Source organism: Coffea arabica, chromosome 5c (genome assembly GCF_036785885.1).
Source record: "Coffea arabica cultivar ET-39 chromosome 5c, Coffea Arabica ET-39 HiFi, whole genome shotgun sequence".
Classification (NCBI taxonomy): Eukaryota; Viridiplantae; Streptophyta; class Magnoliopsida; order Gentianales; family Rubiaceae; genus Coffea; species Coffea arabica.
Window position 1 is genome coordinate 48113818 of NC_092319.1, and position 15537 is coordinate 48129354.

A 15537-nucleotide genomic window follows, 5' to 3' on the forward strand; every position below is an offset into this window, starting at 1 on the left:
ATGGATTAAGTGTATAACAATCACAATTGACTTTTGGATTAAAGGTTTAGGTGTAAAACAATAACTTTTGGCACACAACTCCTAAAGAGCATGTAAGAAATTATTGTTGTTGTGATTTTATTTATTGGGATAATTGCAGAAACCTCCCCTGAGGTTTCTGGCATTTGCACTGACCTCCCCTATGATTTGAAAAATTACACTGACCTCCCCTGAGGTTACTAATCCTTTGCAAATTTAGTCCAAACAATTAAAATATTATTTTAGGGAGTGAAGTTTGAATTTTGTACCATATTTGTCCTTTGTTCTACATATTCAATGAATGACAAAATATTATAAATCAATTAACAATTAATAAATTTTAAGGAGTATAATTTACGGGCAAACACCCATTACTCATTTAAAATATCAGCTTTTTACGAGTATTTTACTTTTAAATATTTAATTTATGATAAATATATCAATATTTGTAAGTAAAATTCAAAAATTGTTATAGTAATATTCTTGCAAAAAAGAAATCAATAGGTTATTTATTTAATATAAATTAAATATTTTTTTAAAAAAAATGGTCCATAAAGTGTTAATTTTTATGGCTTTCATCCATTATACTAGTAAAGTATTCGCTCTTCATGTGCATTTTATTCTGAATCATTTAATTTATGTTAAATACATAAATGTTTGTAACTAAAATTGAAAAAGTGTTATATTAATATTTTTACAAAAGAGAGATTGGTAAGTTTTGTATTTAACAAAAATTAAATATTTGAAAGTAAATACAAATCTGTATTTGAGCGTAAATATTTGTATTAAATTAAATGTTTGAAAGTAAAATACCCTTAAAGAGCCGGTACTTTAAATAGTTACCGACTTTTTATAGGCAAACACGCATTACTTATTTAAAGTATTTTTAGGAATATTTTACTTTCAAACATTTAATTTATGATAAATATATCAATATTTGTTAGTAAAATTTAAAAAGTATTACAGTAATATTCTTGTAAAAAGGAAATCGGTAGGTTATTTATTTAATATAAATTAAATATTTTTTTTTAAAATGACCCATAAAGTATTAATTATTTATGGCTTTCATCCATTATATGAGTAAATTATTGGCTTTTATGGGTATTTTATTTAGAATCATTTAATTTATGTTAAATACATAAATATTTGTAACTAAAATTGAAAAAGTGTTATATTAATATTTTTACAGAAGAGAGATTGGTAGTTTTTGTATTTAACAAAAATTAAATATTTGAAAGTAAATACAAATATGTATTTGAGCGTAAATATTTGTATTAAATTAAATGTTTGAAAGTAAAATACCCATAAAAAGCCGGTACTTTAAATAGGTAATGCATATTTGCCTATAAACTATACTCCTTAAAGTTTATTAATTGTTAATTGATTTGTAGTATTTTGTCATTCATTGGATATGTAGTACAAAGGACAAATTTGATAAAAAATTCTAATTTCACTCCATAGAACAATATTTTAATCGTTTGGACTGAATTTGCAAAGGATTAGTAACCTCAAGGGAGGTCAGTGTAATTTTTCAAACTACAGGGGAGGTCAGTGCAAATGTCAGAAACCTCAAGGGAGGTTTCTGCAATTATCCCTTATTTATTTATTAGTTCAACTTCATAGATTTGATATCTTAGAAATGAACTTGTACATGGTTGACGAGGTGAACCTGCACATTGTGAGTATACACTTGCCTGCTTGGACATATAATGTATATAAGACCATAAAAAGTTGTTAGAAAAATAAAAAAGTTAATTTGAAAATATGTTTATAATGCAAGCGAATAATATTTTAAATGAATAGATATCAAGAATAATATTTTAAATGAATAGATATCAAGATACATTCGTTAATCAATTACATCACTTATAGGCGTGGATTATGTAATTTTACATGGTGTTACTTTCTCCACTTTTTGGCTTGGATTGACATGCATTACATTAGATAATACATACAAATTATTTGAATACTGGTTAATGTGCAATATGTTTTCCTATATTTCTTTATCAACACCTAAGTTGGTTTACGTCTAAAATTTATAAAACCTTTTTAAAAATTAGATTTTTCTAGCAGATGCAGAATGGGCATTCATTAAGATACCTAAAATGCACGTAAGTTATTTTTTCTTTTTCTTTTTTTGTTATTTCATGGAAGGTAATATGTACATAGACACATTTACATTTTATTGTACCTCCTGAATTAATTACAATTTGCTTAAAAAACTAATACCCAAATCCTACTCTTATCCGGTGCTTAATAGGCACCTGTTAGCCAAACTATGAAAATTGAAAAGTAAGTTGCACCCCTGAAGTTCCATCTAATCTAGTCGCGACTCTGATATGGCACAGGAAATGACATAAAAGTAACTGGATTAAAGGTACAAAGTATCCCGGCATCAGCAAGGCATGGATTCAGTACATCTTTAAGTATAAACAGTATCCAGCAATTTAACTTACGTTAAATCCGAAGAGAAGCTTGGACAGAGTGGGGTTAATTTTAGAAACCTTCCCAATTTCTGACAATTTTACCTGACACTTTTCAGATTTACAATACTAAAATTACCTCCCCTATTATACTACATTTACTTTCCACTACTATAACCACTGTTTCTACCCCTCAACTAGGGGTGAGCGCGGATTCGGTACCGTCCCATTCACCATTTGGCTGACCCGACCCGCACCTTACAGGTCAATTATTTTCTGACCCTTACCCGTCCTGAGATAGGGTCGGATCAGCGGGTACCCGTCCCGCCCCGTTTATCATTTAATTTTTTTAAAAAAAATTATTTATACCAATTTAATTTTATATTTTACACATTCATCTAAGATTTAATAATTTTTTTTTCTAAAAAAAGATTTCCCACCAAAAAACAAGCATATGAAGAGAATATAAGATAAAGGAAAAAAATTAAAAGAATTCAAAATCAATAAAAGTTTGAAATAAGTAGCATAATTTTTAATATATATGTTCCACATTAATTAAACTTTTTTCTATGAAATATAAGATCATGGCCTTTACAAATGAATCTTATAAATAAACTATAGTCTCTCATATTTGTAATGCAATTTGTTCAATAAAATTACTTATTTAGTTCTAACTTATTATTTTATAGTGTATGTATAAAAATAATATATATATATATATATATATATATATATATATATATATATATATATATATATATATATATATATGCGGGGCGGATCGGATACTCACGGGTTTTTAATTATATAACCCTAACCTGTCCGCATCTTAGCGGATACCCAACCCTTTTTTGAGCCGATCAAATAATAAAAATCGGATATCCTAATTTTTAGATTAGATCGGATCGGATATGACGGATTTTCAGGTTAGCGGATAATTTTGCCCACCCCTACCCTCAACAGATTTGCACTACAAGTTCATACATACTGATGTATTGCTCTTCAAAATAACATCCTAGATATCCAAAAAAAAAAAAAACTTACAAGATTACAAAATTTTTATCTTTTCTTTCTTCGAATTCATTTTTTACACAAAAACAAGATGACTGGTGGCATATAATACTTTTGGTGATGTTGTTCTTTAATGTAGGGGACAACAATTCGAATATATTGTTCTTTTAATTCGTATTTTATGAAGTTGAAAGTGAGAATGTCTTCAATTTTAGAGAGTATACTAGATTTTAAACAAGATGTTACTCGAATACATATAGATGCTCCCTGCATTCTTGGGGTTCTGATGAGCATTTTTTTGATCCACCTCAACTTATATTCTATATGTCTTACCTAATCAGTGAAAATGAGGGCATAAATTGAATACTCAAAATTTTGGGGGGCAGAAATCCCACTTCCAATTCGATTTTGGGAGCCAAAAAAAAAGAAAAGAAAACATCCCACCTAAAACGTTCGCCCCCACCGGGGCACCCTTTTCTTTCCCTGGTGTTCCCAAAACGCCTTCCGACAATCAAACAAGTCCAAACGGCGAATTCCGAAGCACACCAACTTTGACCCAGAGCCCAAGTCTTCCCTCTGTGGAATATCCCATAAATTTTGTTTAAACTGCCATGAAATCATCCGAAAAGTATGCTGTGACGTATGCCTACACCTTCCAGACGTCATCAGACGACGACGAGGACATGACGGAGACCGTTACAGACATGGCAGCATCCGTGAGGGCGGTGGAGGAACTCCTGAATTACAAGTTTAAGAACAAGATGCTTCTAGAAGAAGCTCTGACTCATTCTTCTTACACTGATTCGGCATCTTACCAGCGGCTTGAGTTCGTCGGCGATGCCGCTCTTGGGTTAGCCGTCTCTAACTACGTGTTCCTGGCTTACCCGGACCTTGACCCGGGCCAGCTCTCTCTTCTTCGGGCTGCCAATATTAGCACCGAGAAGTTAGCTCGTGTCGCCGTCAGACATGGCCTTCATAAATATGTTCGTCACAATGCCGCTGCTCTTCACGATAAAGTAAGTTTTTCTTTGCCTTTTATTTTCTCTCTCTCTCTCTTTTTTCAAAATATGGAATTAAGGTACCATGGTTAATGCATGACGTATAGCTATTGATGCACACGTTTGCTTGCTTTTAAGTTGTTCAGTATGTGTGTTGATTCTCGCAGATAGTTTGATTAATTGGAAAATACTAGCAGTACTACTTTATTTGATTGTTGCGGCTATATGATTGTACCTTCTTAGAATTGATGGAAATCATACCACCATGAATGCATGGCGTGTATGCTTTTTTTTTTTTTTTTATGGCTATAATAGGTTACATATGAGATGGACCTATTAGTTTGCGTGATTAATTGGAAAAGATAAAAGGTAGCAGCCTTTCTCTATCAATTTTTTTCTGGAATGCTGGTACCTTCGATAGCTACAAGTGTTTGTGCGCAAGTCCAATATACATTTAGATTTATAGTTTGGTCGGCTTGCGATTTTTGCATGATTTTTGCTGTTAATAAGGATTCAGTTATGGTTGTGATTGTTTAGGTGAGAGATTTTGCAACAGCGGTAGGGCAGGAGGATGAAACAGAGGTATATGGAGGGGCAATTAAGGCTCCAAAGGTTCTTGCTGACATAGTGGAGTCGGTGGCTGCAGCTGTATATGTAGATTGCGGGTTTGATCTGCAAGCGTTGTGGGTGGTAAGCGCTTTTTCTATTTCTTTTTTCCCTCTATTATCTGTGCCATTCACCCCTTTGATTAAACATGATAATGTTATACCATTCTTATGAGATTGAAATATGAGATGTGTTAAAATGATAGTTTCCTGCCCTGCTTTGTTGGATGTCTGTTCCAATATTAGGACAATTCAATATCAGCAAATTATATGAAAGAAACGGGGTTTTCAAAACTATAGAGTTTTTTTAATTCCATAGTTCGCCAAACAAAAAGAAACCTAGCAACACTGCTAATCATGAATCATGAATTATGAATTATTGTGTCAATGTATTAGGAAAACTCTCCCTTCATGCTTCCACTAAGGTTTTGACGATTCAAAGTAGATGGTGTTGCAATAGGCCTTATTATTGTCTTAGATTCTTGAACATATGGGAAGCTATTATTCATTACAAAATGTTTTGGATCATCAATGTGAATTTCTCAAGGTTTGTACCTTTGTTGGGTTCAGATATTTAGGGGCTTATTGGAGCCAATTGTCACACCTGATGTACTACAACATCAGCCTCAACCAGTAACATTGCTATTCGAATTGTGCCAGAAAGATGGAAAGCATGTCGATATAAGACATTGGAGAAAAGGGGAAAAAAACATTGCAAGTGTTTATGTTGATGGGCAATTTGCTGCCTCAGCTTGTTCTGATCAGAAAGAAAATGCAAAGCTTCATGCAGCTAGGGCTGCTTTGCGGAAGTTATCTTACAAAGCTAGTGAAAAGATTGGTGGAGACATTATAGGTGAAGTCAATGGATCTACTACTAAGATTGAAAGTGCAAAACAAAAACTTCATGAGCTCTGTGGAAGGAAAAGATGGCCAAAACCAAACTACAGGTACCCCTTATTCAGTTTCATGAGTTATACTTGCGCATTTAGCTCGATTTTAGTTCCATGCCATGTACTTCAAATTAGAAGTCAGTATGTTTTTCCTTGCTTCTAAATTTAGATTCCTGAATATTTGGTAATATTTACAGAATTGAAAAGGAGATAGGTCCAGCTCATGATAGGCGATTTATATGCTCTGTTCAAATTGAGATTGCCGAGGCTGTGCTTTTTGTGACGGGAGATGAAAAATCAAGAGTGAAGGAGGCAGAGAACTCTGCAGCTTCTCTGATGCTACTAGGTCTGCAAGGCTCTTAAGTACTAATGATGACCTAGGTGTAGAATCATGGAAAATTGTAACCTGCTGTGTTGGTAGACATTGTAGAAGCTGGAAAAGCAGAACGATTTTCTTCATTATTTCTATATTATTAGTTCAATAAATATTGTATTTTCTTTTACTTTTGAATCGATAAATGATCATTGCTATGGATTAAGGTTCTAGTTGTACCGTGAAAACTGGCATTTTCAACAGGGTCGATGACTTCCTGAGAGGACAATCTTCAAAGACATTGCATCTTATATATTGGCAAATGAAGGCTGGTAGTCCATGGCTCACTCAGCTGCAACTATTGCGCTTGTGGCTCTCCCAAAGGGTCGCCCCTACCTTTAAGCAGAATCATACAATAGCTTAGTTTGCTTCCCTTTGTTGCATCTTTGCTCGATTTGGTGGGAACTTCTTCCAATGGAGGAAACCTTCCTCGCTTTTAGATCCAGCACCTTAACAGCAGAATCAAACTGGACACGAGTTTTGAAGTGGCAAGTTGTTTGTTGATCATCTCCCTTTTTTTCATGGAAGCGGTTTCCCGTGAGGCCACTATAAGAGAAGATTGCAGCAGGTGTGTCGTGGTCGTATAGGCAAAATGGTGTTGTGATGTTTTTCTGGAAAATCTGCACTGGTCTAACATATTTGAGAAGACCTCCATCGTTTGGCCTTACATATAGCTGACCAACAGCACTACCAGTTTCCAGAGCTTATTGTCATTGTCCTCGTGTCAATCCTGACAGGTATGTTAGCAGTGCAGATGTCAAAGCAAATTGCAATATTATAGCAAAGCCTGTGGCTTCCAGCTTGTTGGGATCTTGTCCCTGCTCGCATTCAGTGATTAGAATCAGTTAGTGAAAATCTGGAGCTATCTATTGCTGAAAGAAGATCTACTGTTCAATTGGAAAAGAGAAAAAACTCAATAATCTTGCTTCCACCGAGTCGTTTGTTTGTACCAGCCGACGGTCCTCTCTATTTGTAGGATTATGTGGCCTGGACTCGTGTCTTCATGCCCTTCCATCAACTAGGCTGCTGCTTTGAATAGGTTGCTGCAATCTTTGCTGCTCTACTGTTGAAATTAGTAGGCAAATGAACTCCTCTTTACCGGTAATAACTTAGAGATACGTTGATCCGTGACAGAAAAATGTTGGTAGGAAATGGGGAGGGGGGCAAAAATTCTTTTCCTAGTAAAAACTAGCCTTCTAACTCCAAGTTTCAGTGCTTCTTGCTGTTTATATTTTCATTTGCCTTAAATGGTGGGGCCAACATTATTATCAGCCCAATATGCAAAGCATGCTTTCCTTACTTCATAATATTGAGAGCTAGGACCTAATACACGTCAGGAATTTTAACAGTAGATAAAAATTGAGTTAGAAGGAATTAGAAGTGTGAATTACGTTGATCAATCTGGAAAAACGCGCACAGTAATCCAAAGGGAAAACGGTAAGCCTGCTGATTGATGGAAGTTGAGAAACTGCAAACCAGCCAGCCAGCCAGCCACTTTTCCTGCATCGTTCCTCAACTCATAGCATCGTGTCTTCATTTATTTTTTTTCATTTTTAAATATTTGGCAACTCCAAAAATCCATTTAGAACATGCTATACCCGGAATTTTTGGTCTCTCGGTTACTAAAAAAAAAACATAAATCAAACAAATTAAAGGGAAGTCATTTATCATTATCATTTTTTTTCCTTTTTTTTGGGGGGTGGGGGTGTGCAAGTTCCGCCTACATTTTGTCCAAATTCAATTCGTCATATAAGCGGTTTGACGATACTAGTGTGTATCTATCAACAAAGTCCATCTCTGATGTGCAAAAGTCACACGGCAAAAGATGATTTATGATTGACGAGAAGAGTCAAGTTATGAGATGTTTAAGTTGGAATTTGCAGAAATGATATAGAATTTTCTTACGAAGTTAATTATCACGTAAGAATCCACCATGATTAGGAGTAATGATGATATCTATGAGAGACATGACTTGATTCCACCATTCAAGTGCCCCTCTTACCTTGTTAAACAATAATGTGGAGAAGATTCTCATGATGTTCTTTCTCCACTTCTCTTTATTCAGCACCACCCTGCTTTTTCCTTTTTCTAGTTATTGCAACTTGCTAGTAGGGCACTTCCTTTCCCTTTTTGATGCAGAATTTTATTTTCAATTACCCCTTTCCCTTTTATCATGAGTGGATTATTTGAATCCCACCACCTATATGTGATTTCTTTTTCTTTTTAACAGTCGAGTCGAGTCGAGTCGACAGAAGGGTTAAAACTTGTCAATCCCATTATTATTATTATTATTCTGGGAGAATAAATTTCATGTCACAACAGCCAAGGTTGAATGAAGGATCAATGAGAATATGATGAGATCGGTGATCAAAATGAATATTCCAATGTAAAAGACAACAACGGAATTTTATAGTTTGTACCTGGGCTTCTTGTTAGAAGTTCGCAATCAAGGGATGGATGGTTTTGAATAATGCCACCATTTTACGAGCGAGAGCTGATGCTTAAACGCATGGCAACGCAAGCCAGTTTCTCCTACTCCTGTTACTTTACAATTCTTTGAAGATTAGGTAGATAACCCCAAAAATTGATTAAGATCTAATCGCCATCAGGCAACTTTTGACTCAGCAGCTTGGAGTTTTTTCTACTAGCTATGTATACATATATATATGTGTGTGTGTGTGTGCCTTTCTTTTTTGTATTTTATGCATACGACGATTGTTCAACAACTGGTCCCGCAGCCAAAGTTTACTGGTATCGTAATCAAACACAAAAATTGGGAACAAAAGATAAGTTCACCTTTATATTGTGCTGATTCTTTCAACCACTCCCGGACCCATCACTCAACAAAATGCAAACGATTATATACGCATTATCAAATTGATAAGGAAAAATAATTTGGTCCTCCATCAAAGCATAACTTACCAACCAGTTGGAAGGAAAGAAAAAACATTTTTGTATACGATCTGAGTCTACGGGGCAAAAGAGAAAAGATCTCTTCGAAAGCCACCCTATGTTTTGTAAACCCAATGCAATAAGTACAATTGTTTGTTTCAACATTAAGAAGAGAACTACTCAACATTATTAACACATATATAAAACTTGTACAATTAGAGGGACCATACCCTCTTATCATATCAAAGTTTGCCTTAATTTTGCAACCAATTAATGACTGATTCCCTCCGCAGCAAGGCGGCAAAGGTTTTCTCTTTCCAGGGATGTCTATTACGTAACGTCATAAAACAACCAAAAAAATAGTCTAGCCAAAACTAAACCAAACGAAAAAGAAGCTAGCTGTTTTCTTCTCCTTCAGTTTGGAGGGTTTGTTGTGGAGCGTCCGATGAGCCTCATTGCTTCAAGAAGGGTATTCCTAAATCTTCCCAAATTGATCGTCACATTCTGCTGGTCCAAATAATAAACCCTCGATTTCCTGTAACCCTGTGCTTTGATGGACTCGGGATCTTTAAGCACGGGATGATCCGGTCCATACAAATCATAAAGTGTGCTCTCTTGAGGCTCAATCTTGTATTCCAAGTAATGCAACCCCATTCCCGTTGCCGGTCCGCCGTAGTATGCATTTCCAACCCAGTCGAGTTCGAGTGGAAGCACCTGAATCATGACTGCCCCGTTAGGCAGGAAAATTTCATTTGTCAGCCCGGCACCATGCACTCCAACCATAACGCTGCTGGAACCGATAACCCGAGAAAATTCATCCAAATTTGACATCAGATCATTGGTAGGAATGAACACGCGAAAACCCAACTCCTCCATCATCCTCACCACGGCTCCTTGATTCACTATAGTTCTCGTTCTCGTGCGAGACACTATTAGCAATTGTGGCTTTTCTGTCCCCGGCATCTGGGACACATCCCTCGGCTTCAAATTAAACGATTTTCTAAGCAGATCCCTGAATTCGACCATGGAATAAGCTCCTGGGGTGTCGCTGGTGTTGATTGCCAAGTTGTCATGATACTTGAGCCCAACAATGGCCCCTGGAAAACAATGAATGGCCCCCTTACTAGTTTCGGCTGCATTTATAAACTCGAAATGCGACAGCTTGGTTAAAACCCTCCTGAATTTGTTGAGCACCCAAAGCTGGTAATCCGTGATCATGAACTTCACCTTGGATCTGAAATGCCGGCTCGTGATGAAGACGGGAATGATAATGTCGTTGAATTCGTGGAATATGTTCCCAGCAAATCCGCCCGAGGAGAAAACCACGGCCGGCACCTTGTGTTTGAAACCACAAGGTGGTGGGCGGACGTTACCGTGCAGAATCTCGACGGGCTTGACCATTTTCATTGCCACTTCATCGTTTTTAAGTGGGTACGGCTGAGCCGTGTACTTGTGCAATTCCTGATCGGAGTATATGTAAATCCTGGAAGCATTCGTGTCGAACCTCACTTCTTTGCTAGAAATATAAATGTCCGAGTTCAACTCGGACAGGTGAGCAAATCCAGTTTCTTCGAATCGAGTCCGTTGTTCTCCTGCTAGCTCCAAAGAATCAAAATTCTTGACTCCAAAAAGACTTTTGGCGAAAATTGATTTGATTTGATCTCTCGGAGATGCATGTTAAACAAATATATTGGTATCTCTACATATACATACATAATCTTGTGGAGTAATTTTTCCGCTTTCAAGAACAACAAATTTGTAGGATGGCAAAAAGCTCCACAACTCGTCAATTGACTGTCGCTCTTAACAACATCAACATATATAGCTAGGTAGCACAGCCAAATTCATGAGTAGAGGGGGAGGGGGGGGGGAGAAAAAGGAAAAAAAAAAAAAAGAAAGGAAAGGGAAAGCATCTTTCTTATCTTACAATCAAAGGGAGAGAGATATATTTTTTATTAATGAAAGTGCTAAAGATCGATCGAAACTCAGACTAGCTAGTAGAACATAACAAACCTGTTAATAGCCTTCTGAGCATAATCTTGAGCGGGTCTTTCTTGGGTACGACATCTTTGACGGCGACTTTTCTGCCTGTGCCAAGATGGTTATTCGAATTTGTGAGCTTCGCGTCGAGATTGCTGTCTGAACTTGAGAACTTTGCCTTCCCTACAACGTATTAAAGATCGATGAGCATCCACGAATATGCATGGAATCGCCGTCCAAATTTTTTTCACATAAAGGCTAAGTAAGAAAACAAAATCTATGTTTTTCCTAGACAACAAAAAAAAAAGAGAAAACAATCGGATGGTGGATAGAAGAGCTAGATTACATTCATCAATCTGGCAAAATATTGCAGAGTAGGCCAAAGCGTGAAAGATGAGCAAGGAGATTAAGAAAGTTGGGCTGCAAACCAGTCGTTTGGATTCCTCCACCATCGATCCTCTTTACTCCGGACTACAATTGCTGTTGTATTCAAGTCCCTGTCTTGACTTCAACGTATGAGTAAGAAGCACTCAATTCTCATCCAGCAACCTCTTCTTCTCTTCTAAGACAAAACATGGTTTAGACGTCCCTCTCTTCTTGTTTATTAGTATTACTACTTCCTGTAATTGCTTTACCTTTCTGTCTGTCTTCTTCCTTGTCTTGCTTCTAGAATTTGCAACTTGATTGATATTCAACTAAGGTTCATGCATATAAACAACACTGACCTACAAATTTTTTTTTTTTTTGGGCAGCAGCCGCGGTTTAACCTTTGCGTCGACCTACAAATTTTTGCTTTTCATTACAGGACCTTTTACTTAAGGTAGCTTTCAACTTTCCTATATATATACATACACATACATACATACAATTTCTTTGTCAATCGATCAAAAAAATAATAATAATATTTAGGGAAAGGCAGTAGGGCATCTCTTACGTCAAAGATTTGATTTTGAGAAATATAAAACTCGGGCCGTTCTTTGTCGAAGACAAGACGATACAATTTTTTTTTTTTCCTTTTCCTTTTCCTTTTCTTGAAGGAAATAAAACAATACATACAGTTAAGATGTAGACCAGGACGGCTCTATAAATATCCCATAAATGGGGAGGAGAGGAGGGGAGGGAGATTATGACCTAAAAATATGATCGCCACTCAATACTGTAGCCGTAACACAAGGAAATCAATGCACACATTCCTGCGCCAGCTGTATCTAATCTATGTTTCTGCATCGCACAAGTAACTTTCCACATCATAATCAAGCATTACATACGACTTTGTCTTCTACAAAAATCCCACTAATTGAGTAATTGATTTGAAGAGTCTAATGGTCCAGGTATTTTTTTCCCCCTTTTCTCACTGGTCGAATACCAGCTGCTGCTGCTGCTGCTGCTGCTGCTGCTTAAAAACGTCCAGCTCTAAAGTATTGATTGATTCCTTGCTTTCCTCAGGAAAAAAAAAAAAAAAAATTTTTTTTCCCTTTTCGATTCTTTTCTTTCAATTGAAAAACAGTATCGATTCTTTAATCTTTTTCATTTATGTCTTTTAGTTTTTCCCCCCTTATTTTAATTTCTAGGAGAAAAAGGGAAAATGAACTTTCTCTAGATTAATATCTCTAGATTAATAGTTTCAGAAACAGAACTCAAACAATCATGAAAGAAAGATACTGAGACTATAAAATTAGATGCCTCACTGTACTTTAGTGAAACAGACGGCATTGAATTGAATCTACAGAAAGCCTCTTCATTTACAAGATGACTATCAAAAAGAATCATTAAATAACCTACAAAAAACGAAAAAGACAGAGCACCAAAATCTGAAGTCTTTCCATCAAGGCAGAGGATTTGTGGGGCGTCCAAGAAGTCTCATTGTTTCAACAAGTGTCTTCCTGAATCTTTCAACATTGATTTTGACATCCTGCTTATCAATATATATAGCCCTGAAAGCCTGATAACCCTGTGCCTTCATGGATTCAGGGTCGGCAATCACAGGATGATTCGGAGCATACAAATCATAGAGCGAGCTCTCTTGAGGTTCAATTTTGTATTCCAGGTATTGCAAACCCATGTCAACCGCTGGCCCGCCAAAGCAGGCATTTCCAGGCCAATCAAGACCCAGAGGAACCACCTGAATTACCACAGCTCCATTAGGCAAGAACAGTTCATTTGTTAGCCCGGCACCATGAACTCCAACAATAACGCTGCAATTGTTCACAACATGAGCAAATTCCTCAAAATTCATCATCATATCCAGCGTAGCAGGAACAACTCGGAAGCCCAACTGCTCCATAAGCTTTACCACCTCAACCTGATTCAGGATTTTTCTTGTTTTTGCACGCGACAGAAGCAGCAATTTTGGCTTTTCCTCCTCAATCAGCCGGGAGACATTCTTTATGTTGAAGTCAAATGATTTTACGAGGAAATCCCTGAATTCAAACATGGAATAACCCCCGGGAACGTCACTCCTGTTCAAATACAAATTGTCATGATACTTCAGCCCTATCACTGCTCCTGGAAAGCAATGAACGGTCCCATTTGCAGTTTCAGCTGCATTTATAGCTTCGTAACTGGGCAACTGGGAGAATATTTTCTTGTATTTGTTGAAAAACCAATGCTGGAAATCGGTAACCATAAATATTACGTGGGATCGAAAGTGCCTGCCCGTAATGAACAGAGGAACAAGGACATCGTTGAATTCATGGAATATGTTCCCGACGAATCCACCAGAGGAGAAAACATGGCCGGGGCGTCATGATAGTGATTACAAGCAGGTGGAGTGGTGTTTCCATGCTGTATCTCAACAGGTGAAATCAACTGGATTGGCGCCTCATCTCCTTTTAGTGCATGCGGCCGAACTATGTGTATTGCCGCTGCCTGATTGGCATGTATATAAATTTTGGAAGAATTGGTATCGAACCTTACTTGTTTACTGGAAACGTAGATATCAGAGTGTAATTCAGATGGATAAGCAAATCCAGTGTCTTCGAATTGGATCCTCTGCTCTCCTGTTTGAAATCATCAATTTCACTGTATAGGATATCGGGCAAGATAATTGAAAATGTTTGGATTCTGTTGGGCAACGATACATTCTCCTTTTTGATCTCAGATACTAATTGCATCCTAAGAAAAAAGCTTTATGTAGTAGGCCCCAGGCACACATCGGCCCGGTCCACGAACACATCAGTCCGGCACACGAGCTCGGACAGGAGGAAGCGGACTGGGGCACCAGGTCAGCCCACGGGTCCATGTGAGCGCCGCCTCTCAGGCCGATGGGCCTGATGGGCTGCGAGGTCCGCACCCCCAAGTCGCCTCGCGGAGCCCTAGGAACCGTTTCCTCCCCAATAAGGACTCCTAGTCCTACCAGAAAACAAACACTGGAGACTCTATAAATGCCACCCGAAGGAAGAACACAAGGTACGCTACTGATAGTACAATCTCTACTCTTTTATTTACGAGCCAGTTCTGACTTGATCGTCGGAGTTGCTTCAGGGGACCTAGCCCCGCAGCTCGCTCACGTGCAGGTCGGACGTTCAACCAGCTCGTTCCTCCGAACCTAACTCAGTTCGGATCATCACTTCGGCAGTCGCATCAATTGGCGCCGTCTGTGGGAAACGTTTTCTTCTCTTTTTTTTCGCGAACAACATGCCGAAAACTAGGTCTCAGAGGAATGTGGATGGTACTGAGGGGGGCGCTCAGGGCGGCCCCCAACCAGTTCACCAGGAAGCCGACACAGGGGAGGTAAGGGTCGAGCTCTCGCAGATCTCGCCGGAACAACTGGTGCAGTCGGTTGCCGCGAACTTGCCTACCTTTGAGGCTATTGTGACGTACCTGAAGGGACAATCTGGACAATCTGGTGCGGTGAAGGGACAATCTGGAGTCCCTCCCAGTCCGGAGCGTCGGGTGCGAAAAACGGGCAGAACAGGGAGTTCGGAATCTCGATCTGGAAGCCCCAGGTCGAAGAGGGCGCGAAGGGAGATTACACGCGAGCAGGTCCAGGTGCCAGAGCCCTCTCATAGGAATTCCCGAACTAGCCATCCGGAGCCCGTTCTGAGGCTTTCTCGGATGGAGATCCCTCACAGGAAGGAGGATTATCAGGTCCAGGATGAACTGGATCTCCTGCTGGATCCAGAGGCGGATAGGTACACTGCATCTCCCTTCATACCGGATATCGAAGATTACCCTCTGCCTGCCAAGTTCAAAATACCATCCATGAAGTCCTACGACGCGACCACAGATCCGGAGGATCACTTGTTTGCATTCCTGACTCAGATGCGCCTTCAGACAGCTGCTGATGCGGTCAGGTGCAAGACCTTTCCGATGTTCTTGGAAGGAAAGGCCCGACAATGGTTTCAA

General features: G+C 38.2%; 2 protein-coding genes and 1 pseudogene across 4 annotated transcripts; 1 reads left to right on the plus strand and 2 right to left on the minus strand.

The window, feature by feature from the left end:
* The first annotated feature begins 3839 nt into the window (after positions 1-3839).
* Positions 3840-6491, plus strand: LOC113690535 (ribonuclease 3-like protein 2). Of its 2 annotated transcripts, none has more exons than XM_027208480.2 (4): positions 3840-4468; positions 4988-5140; positions 5716-6002; positions 6143-6491. In XM_027208480.2, the coding sequence occupies exons 1-4, from the start codon at positions 4064-4066 to the stop codon at positions 6306-6308; spliced, it is 1011 nt and encodes a 336-aa protein (XP_027064281.1). In that variant the 5' UTR covers positions 3840-4063; the 3' UTR covers positions 6309-6491. The 2 variants fall into 2 exon arrangements, with proteins under 2 accessions (XP_027064281.1, XP_027064280.1); XM_027208479.2 differs by having other exon boundaries at positions 3843-4468; positions 5626-6002.
* A 2859-nt stretch (positions 6492-9350) lies between these two features.
* LOC113689745 (alpha-1,3-arabinosyltransferase XAT2) lies at positions 9351-12216 on the minus strand. 2 transcript variants are annotated; one of them, XM_027207505.2, is made up of 3 exons: positions 11537-12216; positions 11224-11373; positions 9351-10802 (listed from the first exon to the last, which is right to left on the minus strand). In XM_027207505.2, exons 1-3 carry the CDS (start codon positions 11640-11642, stop codon positions 9625-9627), a joined length of 1434 nt encoding a protein of 477 aa, XP_027063306.1. In that variant the 5' UTR covers positions 11643-12216; the 3' UTR covers positions 9351-9624. The 2 variants fall into 2 exon arrangements, with proteins under 2 accessions (XP_027063306.1, XP_071907567.1); XM_072051466.1 differs by having other exon boundaries at positions 11619-12215.
* A 571-nt stretch (positions 12217-12787) lies between these two features.
* On the minus strand, positions 12788-14756 carry LOC140007394 (alpha-1,3-arabinosyltransferase XAT2-like; annotated as a pseudogene).
* Between the last annotated feature and the right edge of the window lie 781 nt (positions 14757-15537).